This window comes from Apis florea, unplaced genomic scaffold (genome assembly GCF_048593485.1).
Source record: "Apis florea isolate Af1SG1 unplaced genomic scaffold, ASM4859348v1 contig_2293_pilon, whole genome shotgun sequence".
Classification (NCBI taxonomy): domain Eukaryota; kingdom Metazoa; phylum Arthropoda; class Insecta; order Hymenoptera; family Apidae; genus Apis; species Apis florea.
The window spans coordinates 6,819,719-6,831,915 of record NW_028256554.1 but is presented as its reverse complement, the minus strand read 5'-3'; the positions used below and the strand labels follow the sequence as shown (position 1 = coordinate 6,831,915).

Below are 12,197 nucleotides of genomic sequence, written 5' to 3'. Positions count from 1 at the left end.
TTTTTATATTGTTTCAGATCAATATTATTTTTCTTTTCCTTTTTCTTTTCTTAATTATTATACTAATCATTCAATTAAGTTTGTTCCAGATTTGTTCTTTCAGGATATGCTAATTAAAGAAGATATACTTCATATAACATTCTTTTTTCTTTCCTTGATTATATTTTTTATATCTTTGATTTTTATATCTTCTGTACTGTATGTATTTATTCTGTTATTATTTCATGGTATATTTTATGATATACTTTATTATTTTAAAGTATAATTATATCTCTATAATGAATATTCATTACAAATATTAAAATATAAATTTTCTATAAATATATATAATTTTTACATATGAGATTTTTTTTATTCATGAAAATTAATAATAATAAATTTCTAACTTCAAAATTATGATAATATTTTCTGAAATAAATATTCGATTGAAAAAAGAAGAAAATATAGAAAGATTATTTTGTTTCTTTTTCTATAGATTTCCATTGTTAATATAATTTTATTTCCAGAGAATTTTTGTAACCGCGCGCAATGCGGTTGATTGATTCAGTGTTTGCTTCGTAACAGTTTTTTTAAATATTTTTAGAAAACAATAGTTTTAATTAAACTTATTTATGATAGTCGTGAAGACTAGAGTCAGTGTTTGTTCGCCAATTATAAATTATAGTTAATAATTTTTTATTTTTATTACTTTTTTAATATTCATTTTCGAGATAGAATCAGTGTTTTTTACAAAATAGAGTCAGTGTTTCTCAAGAGAACAAGGCGATCATCCATCACGCGAAGAGGTAATTATTTTTATATTTTTTCCATTTATTTCAATTTTTCAAATAGAATTGTGTTTTAATTATAATGTTCCATGTTTTGTTACAGTTTCCATTTCCTGACGATATTTGATGTCCTGCGACAATGCAGATTCTTCGCATCATTGGTGAGTCGCATGCTTTTATGTTCCTCCAGTCATTCAATCATGTCGTAGGATGAAAGGTCCGAATCGACACGGGTGATTGGTTGTATACGTAGAATTTTGCACGAGCACAATGACCACGAGTATTTTTTATACTCGTGAGTAGTAACATTTTTCTTTTTCCATTCTCTATTTATTAGATCAGGATAGGTCTTTTTGCACAACGTGTTTTTAACAAAATAATATTGATAGTTGAATTTATATTGATACATTCGTATATATTAATTTTATTTTTTTCGTATAAAATATTAAATTTTATGCGCAAAAAGACATTTCGTGACAGGTAGATTTTTGAATCAGAGCAAAAGTTTTAAACATTGTTTTTCATATTTTCATAAGTCTGCTTTGATGAAAAGATCGCCTGAGGTTATTTCATTGATATTTCATTTAAAGTTATTTCTTGTTACTTTCATAAATAAATTTTTTTGTCTTTTTATACACATTATTGATATCTTTCTGTATTTAATATTAATTCATTCATGTTATGAATTTATTAAATTGATTTAAAATAAAATAAACAAATCTTGAATTAAAGAATATTAGTTCGTTAGATATGCTAATATCTTTTTTTAGCTCAGGATTTTCAGATTTAACCCTTTCCATATCTATTGCCAGGATCTCACTCACGTGCTCAGGTGCTACTTGAATGAGAGAAAGGCGATGGGTATGATGATCATAGTTCATAAACTTATAACAATTTTTCAGCGATTGACGATGCATTAGCGTATCGTGCACGACGTATTTTCTACATTGTGTGTGTATGATTAGGCTGTGGAATTGCGTCGTTTTATTTATTATTTCATATAATTTGCAATTTTTTTTAAATATTCACAATTATTAATTTCATTCAATAATATATCTAGCAACATCTTATATGCAATATTAATTTTTTGAAATTACAATAATGATACCAAATTTTCTATTATTATATTAAAATATAATTGTTTTAAAAGCCACATTTTTTTCAATTATAAATATTTGTAATTAAAATTAAGTTACGCACATTTTTTTTTATCTCGTTACACGCAAGGGTCGCTAACCATCGTCACTCGATTTCAGGAAAAAGGTACGTAAAGTTAGAGTGTGAAAGAAGTATGCCAAGCTCGGGTGTCGGAGGTGTCCCGGGACACTTTCCCTAGTGTAGGCTTTTGCGCCCGAGTATTATGCGTGAGAATCGTGGAATGAATGTGTTGGTATGCCTGTTTTGCCATTTTTTAAATATAGGGTTAGGTAGGATAGGTAGTATACTTCTGGTTTGTCTGTTAATCATAAGTAGGTAGGGCCGGGCAGGTTGTCGCAGTCTCTGGTCGGGTAGGCGCGTTCTCGCGTGACAACCTGTTTCAGGAAATAAAATTTGAAAAATCGAGAGTGAGATTCTGTCATGAGTCGAATGGTCATCAATGACCATGTGTTTCTAGCTTTGCTTTTCGATTTTTCGAATTCCGTGGTCGTGGTCGCGAAATGGATTTCGAAACGTACGTTGAGCTCGAGATTTTGCACATGTACAATGATCATTGCGATCGTTGATCAGTTTCTCGGTTTTTTTTTTGTATGCGAAGATAGAAAATCTCGAGCCTAGTTTTAAGTTTCAGCGGGCATCGCGCCCGAAGGAGGAAGACCGAAGAGGCCCGACAAACTGTCACGAAGAGGGCTGCAACGAATGGCTTCTCATTTTTTGGATCTGGTTTAGATCTAAAGAATAGGAAGTCATTGTTACTACTTTGTCATTGTGCTCGTTTTAGTAATACGTAGTTTTTGTTGTTATTCCATTTGGCCAATTTGCATACTGGCTTTTTCATTAGTATTGATTTTATTGGATTAATTAATTCAGAGATTGAATTAAAGTAGCAATATAATTTTCATGTTTTTTTTATCATTGTTGCATTAAAATGAAAATTTTGCATTAATATTGTGAATTACACAAGATATTTTTTTTTTTTTATAAATTTTTACATTTTATTTCATTCACATTTTTATTATTTATTATTATATGTACTTTTATAACATATTTTTGTTTCAGTTATTGATTGTCTTGTTTTTTAATTATTAATTTAATAAATAAGTTTATTTCAGATATATTAATTCAGAAGAAGCATAAGTCTCTCATTTGGAAAGTAATTACATTGTGTAAAACTTTACTAATTCTTTTTAGTTTGATTTTCAGAAATTATATTGGAATCAATCAAAGGAGATTTATTTCAAAGAATATCTCTTTTCTGTGACTATAATCATATTTTTTGATAAATGAAGTTTCAAACAAATCTTTAAATTTTTGTGCAAGAATTATATTTTCAATTAAAGAGGTAAGAAGAATTTAAGTTTTTTTTGGAAATTAAATTTTTTAAAAATCTTTAAATTTTTCTGTATGTAAGTAGATAATATTTTTAGATTTTATTTAAGTAAGAATTAAAAAATTTTATTTTATGTGCAAAAAAGAATTACATCAAGATTTGAAAATGGAAAGTCATATAATTAGTCTTATAATTTATGAAATTTTACTTTACTTTTTAATTCTTTAATGTTATTCATTTCAAAAACTATTATAAAATCAATATAAAATTAAATATCAAATAAAAAAGGTTCATATTTCATTATTATTTTTCCTTTCTTTGGTTATATTTATATATATTTTTTTTATAGATTTATAGATTTCTCAAAGTTTTAAATTATTAAATAAACATGTCAGTACTATTTATAGATTTTTAGATAAGAATTAAAAATATTTAACTTGTATATAGATAGGGATTACAAAGAATTATAAGTTTAAATCAAATTTTTGAAGTTTCTTCAATTTAAGTTTATACAATCCATAAGAAATTTCAATGAATATAATAAATGCGTATAAGATTTTTATGGATTACATTCATTTCATACAATTCACACATTGCATTTTTTCTAAATGTAAATTTAAGGTTAATATTAAGCTATTTTTATGTAAAAATTTGGAGATACAAATAAATTTGTGAAAAAACATAAATTATTATTTTAATTAAAATACAATTGTAAGTAAATGGATTATATGAATAATTAATGATAGTTGGTAATGAATAGAATTCAAGTTAATAAAATAAATAAAACTTTCTTTAAGATATATTTTATTTATTTATTTTTACTTTTCTTATTATCAATATTTATTATTAATACATTCAATGAAAATGTAAAATATTAATATATGTACAAAATAACATGTGTCTAATAGAATTAAATTTGATGAAACATAATTTTTTATTTTCAAGGCAAGTTTATTTAATTCTTGAAAATCCATAAACTGATTGATATTTTTATAAAAGATATGAGTTATTATTAAATATATCTATTCTATGATAAAATACAAATAGTCATCTTTTATATTTAAAATTTATATTTAAAATTTAATATACATTAATATATAATATAAAATATATAAAATATATATTTAAAATATAATACATTTTTGGGAAAATGTCAAGAGATGGCGGTAATAGTCCATTCTTATCCCGTCTCTATCTTTTTCTCACAATCTACTGTCTTTTTTTATGTTTCTTATGCGGTCCTCTCTAGATGGCATTAGTTGTCAAATTTTTACCCTATTTCTGTCCTTCTCTCACTTTTTGCTTTTTTTGTCTATATTTAGTTTTGTGAAGTGTGATCATAGACAAGGTACAAGATTTCGATACTTCGAATAAAATATTTAGAAAAGAATATGCGATATTCCCGTTCTTCTTTATAACTTTTATTTTATCTAACTATTTTTGAAAACTACATGAAAAGTATGATGTGCATAATCTTATCTGCTATAAAAAGCATACGATATTAAATAGAATATTTTAAGAAACATCCATGTTTATTCTGATGAATAGATTATTTTGGTAGAAATTTGACAATTTTGCGATGATTATATATTCTGATATTGATAATTGTATATTTAAAAAATTAAATTTTTGACCTATAACCTTAAGAATATGATAGGATAGTCATTTTTGCATTAATGCAATAAATTATCATAAATGAAGAAAAATATATAAATAAATAAATTAGCAGAGATACGATTTTTCTTTCATCATATACACCACATGTACTAAAATAAAATGAGAAGTGAACTTTTCAAATAATATATCTTTATTCTACTGAGAATCGAAAGTAGAATTATTCGCCGATTATTTTTTTCTCAGGCACGCTAGTCCTTGTTCTATCTTTAAAAAGTTAGATCTTTAAAATCGTTATTGAACGCTTAATGATGCGTGATAAATTATAAAAAGTCACAATTTTTCTGTGATATTATATCCAACAAATAATATTTATATAAAGAAATCCCAATTCTTTTTTTATTGAATATTATTTCTTCGTTTTTCAATCTATTATCTGTATAGGAAACACGAGACTTGAAAAAAAATATATATAAATATTCAAAGGCTATCTATTAAATTATTATCTTCATTAGAATGCATTAAAAAAATGAATCGTCTATTAATGATAATCAACAATATAACTATATATAAAAAAAAGATTTTATTTGCCATTACTTTCCATTTAGTTGATTCATTCCCGCTTGTTATCCGGATGTCGTACCGTGACGGCCGAGAAATCAATTATTCGTTGCGTATCTAGCGATACCTGTCTTATTTCATGAAACATACTTTATAAATTAGCCTTGTGTAGCGATTGGCTTCGGCGATTTTAAAAAGAGCGTAAAGAAGCGCACCCGCGGGAAAAAGACGGCTGCTTTACCGAGTTTTGGATAACTCGTTGCCACGACGCATACATCAGTCCAGGATTCCGCTTCTTCAGTAGCTATGCAGCTGTCGTGGATAATGTAAGTAATCAAACGTAATCGAGATCGAAATTTAATTTATCGTATTTTATTAATGTAATATCGTGAATCGTTAAAAAACGAGCCTTAGAAAATTAATTTATATACTTTTAATAAAACGATTTTGATATATTTTTAAATTTTATTTAATTTTCTTATAAATGTACGTCACGATAATAAGCAAGATGGAGGTGTATAATCACCAATGTTGATTTAAAGATCGATAGGAAACGAGAGAGATGTTTCAAATATATCATTTATTTGAAATCATCGATAAAAATTGTTGGACAATAATACGCGGGAATATATTGTAAAAACAGTGAAATATGATCATAAAATGAATAATCTGTCGCATAGTGTTCGCGATGGATCTGAAATAAAGTATCTTCCTTAATGCCATTACTACTCCATACTGTTTATTCGTTGAGGAATAATTCATGAATGATTTTTCCTTCTTTTTTTTCTTTTTTTTTTCTCTCTCTCTTGTTTTTCTTTACAGATGTCACTTGTCAATCGTTACTGCAATTCCTTTGTATCCTTCTTCACAGTCGTTCGTACAGATCCGGAGGATCGTGAACACGAACGACACAGATGCGAACTTGGAACACAACGGGTACCGTGAAAATCAAGAGCAGAGAATTTGTGAGACTGAGTACTGTTACCAGATCGGTACGTTCGTGTGCTCTTGTGACGTAACATTTACATAAGTTGCAATTTTCTCGCAAATGAGTTGCATTATATAAGAGAACACAGCCTGTAGGCTGTGTTCTTCAGTGTTGATAAATTATCGAACGATAACACTAAAGAGAAATCTTTTGGAATGGCACGTGTTGTTCGAGCACAACAATAAGGAAGAAATACACGAGACAAATCACAGTAGCGAAGAATCGTGTTGTATCTCGTTTGGCAAGCGCGTAATTTTCTTTCGTATTTATGATATTTGGTTTGAATGGTATAAATGAAGAAATTTATGATTAATGAATTTGAATTTAATCGTTAGATATAAATCTTTTTCTATTAAAAAGTAAATGACTTGTCAGTAATTTGATTATTTGTTTCAATTGTCTCGACATTAATGTCTTTGCTTGATTCATTCGAGGATCATCTAAGCACAATTGAAACTCTTTTTTCTTTTTTTTTTAGATCTTTCCTGTTTTTTTTTTTTTTTAGATGCATACATGAATATAAAGTTGAAGAAAAAAATGATTATTATTTAAAATGTTTATATATATTCTTTCTAATTTCTTTAATATTTCTTTATCGATCATTCAAAATTTCACAATATTACAAAATTTACAAGCTTCTTATTATTAGAACGTTTATATAAAAAATTTTTTTATCCAAATTTCATTTCTCAAATTTTAAAAAATTCACCTTGTATGATTATACAATCGCTGTTTACACAAATATTCGAGAAGACGATATGATCAATTTTATCTATGATCAATATAATCTATTATCCTAGCGAGAAAAATTGAAGAAAACAGAGATGCCACGGTGGATCCTTGCGAAAATTTCTACCAATATGCTTGCGGTTCGTGGAACAAGCACAATCCAATACCAGACAACAAAGTCGAATGGTCGGAGGATGAGATTAAAGCGAATAAAACGAATAACCGTATCAGAGGCAAGAAATTATTTCCTCCATCTATTTTAACTTTTAACCAAAGAGACTGAAATACGTGAATTTGACAATTACGTTCGTATATTATTTATATGTAAATTGTACGCTCATATATTGTTTAATTGTCCCTTTGAAGAAATCCTTTCGGAAGAGGAAAAATCAACCGACATCTCACCGGTGAAAATGGCCAAGAAATTTTATCGTTCCTGCATGGATGTAGGTAGGAAAATCGCAGTCGATGTTGATATGAGAGAATAAACTTTAGCACGTGCATAATTATTCGAAAGAATTTGCATCCGTGTATATGCAAAATATAATTAAATCTGTTGGCGCGGACAGTTATTATTAACTGTGTAATAAAAATTAAAATATGTTTTTTTCTTTTATAATAGAATTAAATAATCAGAAGAGGCAACTTAATTATTTAATTGAACTAATTATTATACGCGATATATACGATCAATTTCCATCTTTTCAAGGATTGATAAACATTTTAGAGGAATAATTTCGAGATTTCGAATTGAATAAACTTCGAATAAATTTCCTTTTTTTTTTTAATTCTCTTGCAGCTGTAAGAATTCTCTAAAAAAAAGATTAAAAACAATGTTCTTGGAGGTATTAATTCTGTTCGAATAATTATTATAGGGGGAGTGCATTCCTCTGAAAGAATGCAAAGCTTTGCGCAAATTTTCGTTTACAAATCTTTCAACAGACGCAATTGAAAAGAGAGGCATTAAACCGATTCAGGAGATCCTAGATCGCACTGGAGGATGGCCTATAGCGATGCCCTACAACGAATGGGATCCCGATAAAACACCGTGGCAGAAAATCGACAAGGAATACATGATATTGATGGGAAACAGCGCTTTCTACAATATCGAATATGAAATCGATTTGAACAATACGAAACGCTACGTGTTAATAGTGAGATATAAAATGCGACGATGAAACGTATAACGGGGATAATGTTAGAAAATTTTAATCTGAGAAAAGTTTCGTGTTGCAGATAGATCAAGCTATTGAGTATCCTCTGTCGAGAAAAAGACTATTTATGAACATATTCGAGATGATTTTATACGATGACGATCAATTCACGATAGGTATATTGCGTTTGATTCAAGCTTTCGCAAGAGAAAAAGGATACACTCTGAATCGTCGGCATTTAATTATCGATATAGTGAAAATGTTACGTTTCAAGATTGAATTGTTGGAGGTGATCAATTCTTCTTGGATTAAAGGAATAATTCGCGTAATGTGTAATAAACGTAAACATGTTGTTCCTGTTTTTGTCACAGATCATCGAAAGTGGGAAGGAAAGTCACTTCGTTAGTGATAATTTCGAAAGAATGACGATCGAACAATTGCAGAAATGGTATGATAATTCTGGTGTTAATGCGTCTACGGCAAAGGTAAAAATAATCGTTATTATTCCAATAATTATTCGAGAATACGAATAAATCTGAATACGAACTCTTCGAAACGAACTTTCTGCTCTATTTAATTCCAAGATCAAATCTCATTTTAACGTTTTCAATGCCAGATTGACACACTTTCTTCTATAACGTGAACATTATTCCAATCATTCTCCTTATACCAATAGCTATTCTTCGATTCTAATTGCTTTGATTCACAAGTATCGATTCGTCACGATGCATCAATCATCGATAGACAATTCGAAGCAACGGGCAATCATGACACTCGATACAGGCTAAGGTGTTTTACAAGTAATATTTGCAGATAGACTTCTTGGATATGATACAATACTCTTTTAAAGTGGCTAATATCGACATAAATTCATCCGAACCTATTATAGTGTACAATCCAATATTTCTTCACAAGCTGGCCAATTTACTTGGAAAGACCTCTCGACGTGTGCTGGGTAATTACAAAAATCGTGTACGAATAGTGAATAATTTACATTGGCTTCGTTACACTTATAATTTCGAGATTTTCTTTTGACGCGTACACTTTCACAACATTATTGTTTTATTGTTTCCCTCGTTTCTAGTGAACTACATTCAATGGAACATGATCGACAAATTTTTGTTGTACACTACGCAGGAGATGAGGGATATAAAGTTCAAGATGTCATTGTCGTCGTATAACGTGTCCAATTTTGTTCCACGGTATTTTTTTTTTCTTTTTTTCTTTTTTTTTTCTTTTTCTTTTTCATATCACCTTCATGATATCGCATCGTATAGAAGAATAACTTTGATATTATTCTATCTTCTTTAAAGAAGAAATACTTTAAATTATGAAATTTAAAAACATAGCGAATATGTGTTTGGAAACAATGACTTTTTTTTTTTTTTTTTTTTTTTCATTTAGATGGGAATTTTGCGCGAACAATATTGGAATGAAGAATGCGGTTTCTTACATGTTCGTTAAGGAATACATCTCGGATAACGTTATTCACGAGGTAATATTTGTTTGAGACTAGTTTTACACGGAAGACAAATTTTTATTTTATTGTAATTTAAGACGACGAAAATGGTTGAAGAAATGAAAGAGGAATTAAGACATCGCATAGATCGGACACGTTGGCTGTCAAATTCCATAAAAGAGAAACTGGTGGAAAAATTGGATAATCTGCAAACGCAGATTGGATATCCAGATTGGTATAAGGACAATGCTGCTGTTATTCGATATTACGATGGAGTATTCATTTTAACGCAATTATAACAAAATGCACGATATTGTTTATATGAATCTGATTTTATCAATTATTTCCAGCTTCAAATAGGATCGGATTATTTTCAAAATATTTTAAATTGCGAAAAGAACGAATTATTAAAAAGTCTGACAAAATTCAGGCAGTCTGTTATGAAAGATAAGTGAGTTTTTCTTCAAAGAAGAAAATATTAAATAATTTAATATTCAACGCTTAAAACATTTAATTTACATTTGATTTTATTATATCCTTCAGATGGTTAGATTTTCCTATAACAGTTAATGCGTTTTATGTTGAAATAATCAATTCGATAAGTGAGTACTATTAAAAAGAAGATAAAATTTGCATATTTTTTATGTATATGCATATTACTAAAAAAACTAATTTTTTCTTAAGAATTAAAATTTTTCTTATTAAAATTTATCATCGTTTCAGTCATACCAGCAGCTGAGTTGCAAGATCCTTATTTAACGCATACGTTACCAGAGTAAGCTTCTTTATCTCTTAACTCAATTCATCATTGCACCTCTTGTATTGGACATTCATAATCGAATTAATATGTAAATGTTATTAACATACAGCGCTGTTAATTATGGAACGATCGGATTTGTAATTGGACATGAATTATCTCACAGTTTCGATAACGAAGGTAAACATCTAATATAAGATGATTTTAAACCATTGTTCGATAGATAAATTTAAAAAAATTCGTGTAAGCACAAATTTGTCTATGTTTTATTCAGGGATACGATTTGATAAAGAGGGTTACAAAATTCCGTGGAATTCCAAAAATATATCAAAAGAATTCGAAAAACAATCTATGTGTTTTGTCGACCAGTATAACAATTATGTACTTGATGTCACAGACGAAGATGGGAAATTTTTTAAGGTGAGGCTCCCTCATTGACACTCGAGGATGCAAAGTTTCGATGATTTTTTAATCGATTGAAACGATGTTGATTATTTCTTCGCGAGAATTACTTTGTTAATATTATATAACCATCCAAGTTACGCAATTGATAAGAATTTGGATTCTAATTAATTTTTTACAACAGAAAATAGTTATCTAAAAGATACATATATGTGATACATGTATCAAATACCCGAATAAAAAAAGTTTTATTAATAAGGTATAATTTAATTTAATTCAGTTGAATGGATATCTAACCGAAGATGAAAATATGGCTGATTCAATTGGTATACAAATTGCTTATTCAGCGTACAAGAAAATAGCGAAACAAAAACCACAAACCAAGTTACCAGGTTTAGAAAATATTACCAACGACGAACTTTTCTTTTTATCCTTTGCGAATGTAAGTTACTTAATTAAACGTTGAAATAATTTTGAAATATCTACGGTATAGAAGATTTCATTTTTTTTTTTTTAATTAATTATTAAATGTTTCGAATATTATTAAGTTAAATTTCAATTTAAAAATCGACTGGAAATAATTGTTTATCATCTCTTCATTATCGAGTGTTAATTATGTCTCAACAAATATAAAATTTAAATGTTTCTCGATTTAATTAACACAAGTCCATTTTAGTCCTGGTGTTCTTCGATAAGGCCGGAATACGAGGCAAATATAGTGAACAAAGACGAGCACAGCCCCGTGAAGTATCGGATTATAGGTTCCCTTTCCAATATGGACGCGTTTTCCAAAACTTTTAAATGCTCGCGAAACAGTTCAATGAATCGACAACACAAGTGTACGTTCTGGAATTAGTAAAATTATGTACAAAGTTAATTGATAAATTATAGACGAAGTTTGAACGAAGAAATAACATGATGTATTTAACAAATTATTAAATTTATTATGCAAAATAAATTTTATTTTTTTTAATAGTTTTTTAAGCAATAAAATGAACGTAGTAATCGAAGCACATTTTTGAAATGTTAAGTTTTAGTTTAGCAGTTTTATTAATTTTGTTTTTAATTGTAAATTATAACTTTAATTGTAAATATTAAAGAGAATATATTAATATTAATAAAATTTGAAACGAATACTTCCTCCTATTTCATATGCATCAATATGAAAATTAAAATTTCTTCTTCTTTTAAAATTTTTCTAATTTTTCATTTATTCAAAATTATTCAAAATATTTTCTTTTCTTACTTCATCGTCGCATTATTTTTTAGCAATGATAC

The 12,197-nt window shown here is 28.0% G+C and overlaps 1 protein-coding gene across 2 annotated transcripts; it reads left to right on the top strand.

The window, feature by feature from the left end:
* Positions 1 to 5,596: 5,596 nt before the first annotated feature.
* LOC100866272 (membrane metallo-endopeptidase-like 1) lies at positions 5,597 to 11,877 on the top strand. 2 transcript variants are annotated; one of them, XM_031917180.2, is made up of 18 exons: positions 5,597 to 5,756; positions 6,253 to 6,422; positions 7,219 to 7,380; positions 7,514 to 7,597; positions 8,090 to 8,301; positions 8,384 to 8,590; positions 8,673 to 8,786; positions 9,115 to 9,256; positions 9,386 to 9,503; positions 9,706 to 9,796; positions 9,859 to 10,035; positions 10,111 to 10,211; positions 10,304 to 10,362; positions 10,484 to 10,535; positions 10,630 to 10,697; positions 10,792 to 10,937; positions 11,200 to 11,361; positions 11,596 to 11,877. In XM_031917180.2, exons 1-18 carry the CDS (start codon positions 5,737 to 5,739, stop codon positions 11,773 to 11,775), a joined length of 2,265 nt encoding a protein of 754 aa, XP_031773040.2. In that variant the 5' UTR covers positions 5,597 to 5,736; the 3' UTR covers positions 11,776 to 11,877. The 2 variants fall into 2 exon arrangements, with proteins under 2 accessions (XP_031773040.2, XP_012343386.2); XM_012487932.3 differs by lacking the exon at positions 5,597 to 5,756 and having other exon boundaries at positions 6,191 to 6,422.
* Positions 11,878 to 12,197: the final 320 nt, after the last annotated feature.

Excerpts from the sequence above, each read along its gene's own strand:
- LOC100866272 (XM_012487932.3), top strand. The coding sequence starts at position 6,191 with ATGAATGATTTTTCCTTCTTTTTTTTCTTTTTTTTTTCTCTCTCTCTT. Across the intron at positions 6,423-7,218 it reads TGAGTACTGTTACCAGATCG|CGAGAAAAATTGAAGAAAAC; the intron begins GTACGTTCGTGT and ends CTATTATCCTAG. Across the intron at positions 9,257-9,385 it reads GACCTCTCGACGTGTGCTGG|TGAACTACATTCAATGGAAC; the intron begins GTAATTACAAAA and ends CCTCGTTTCTAG.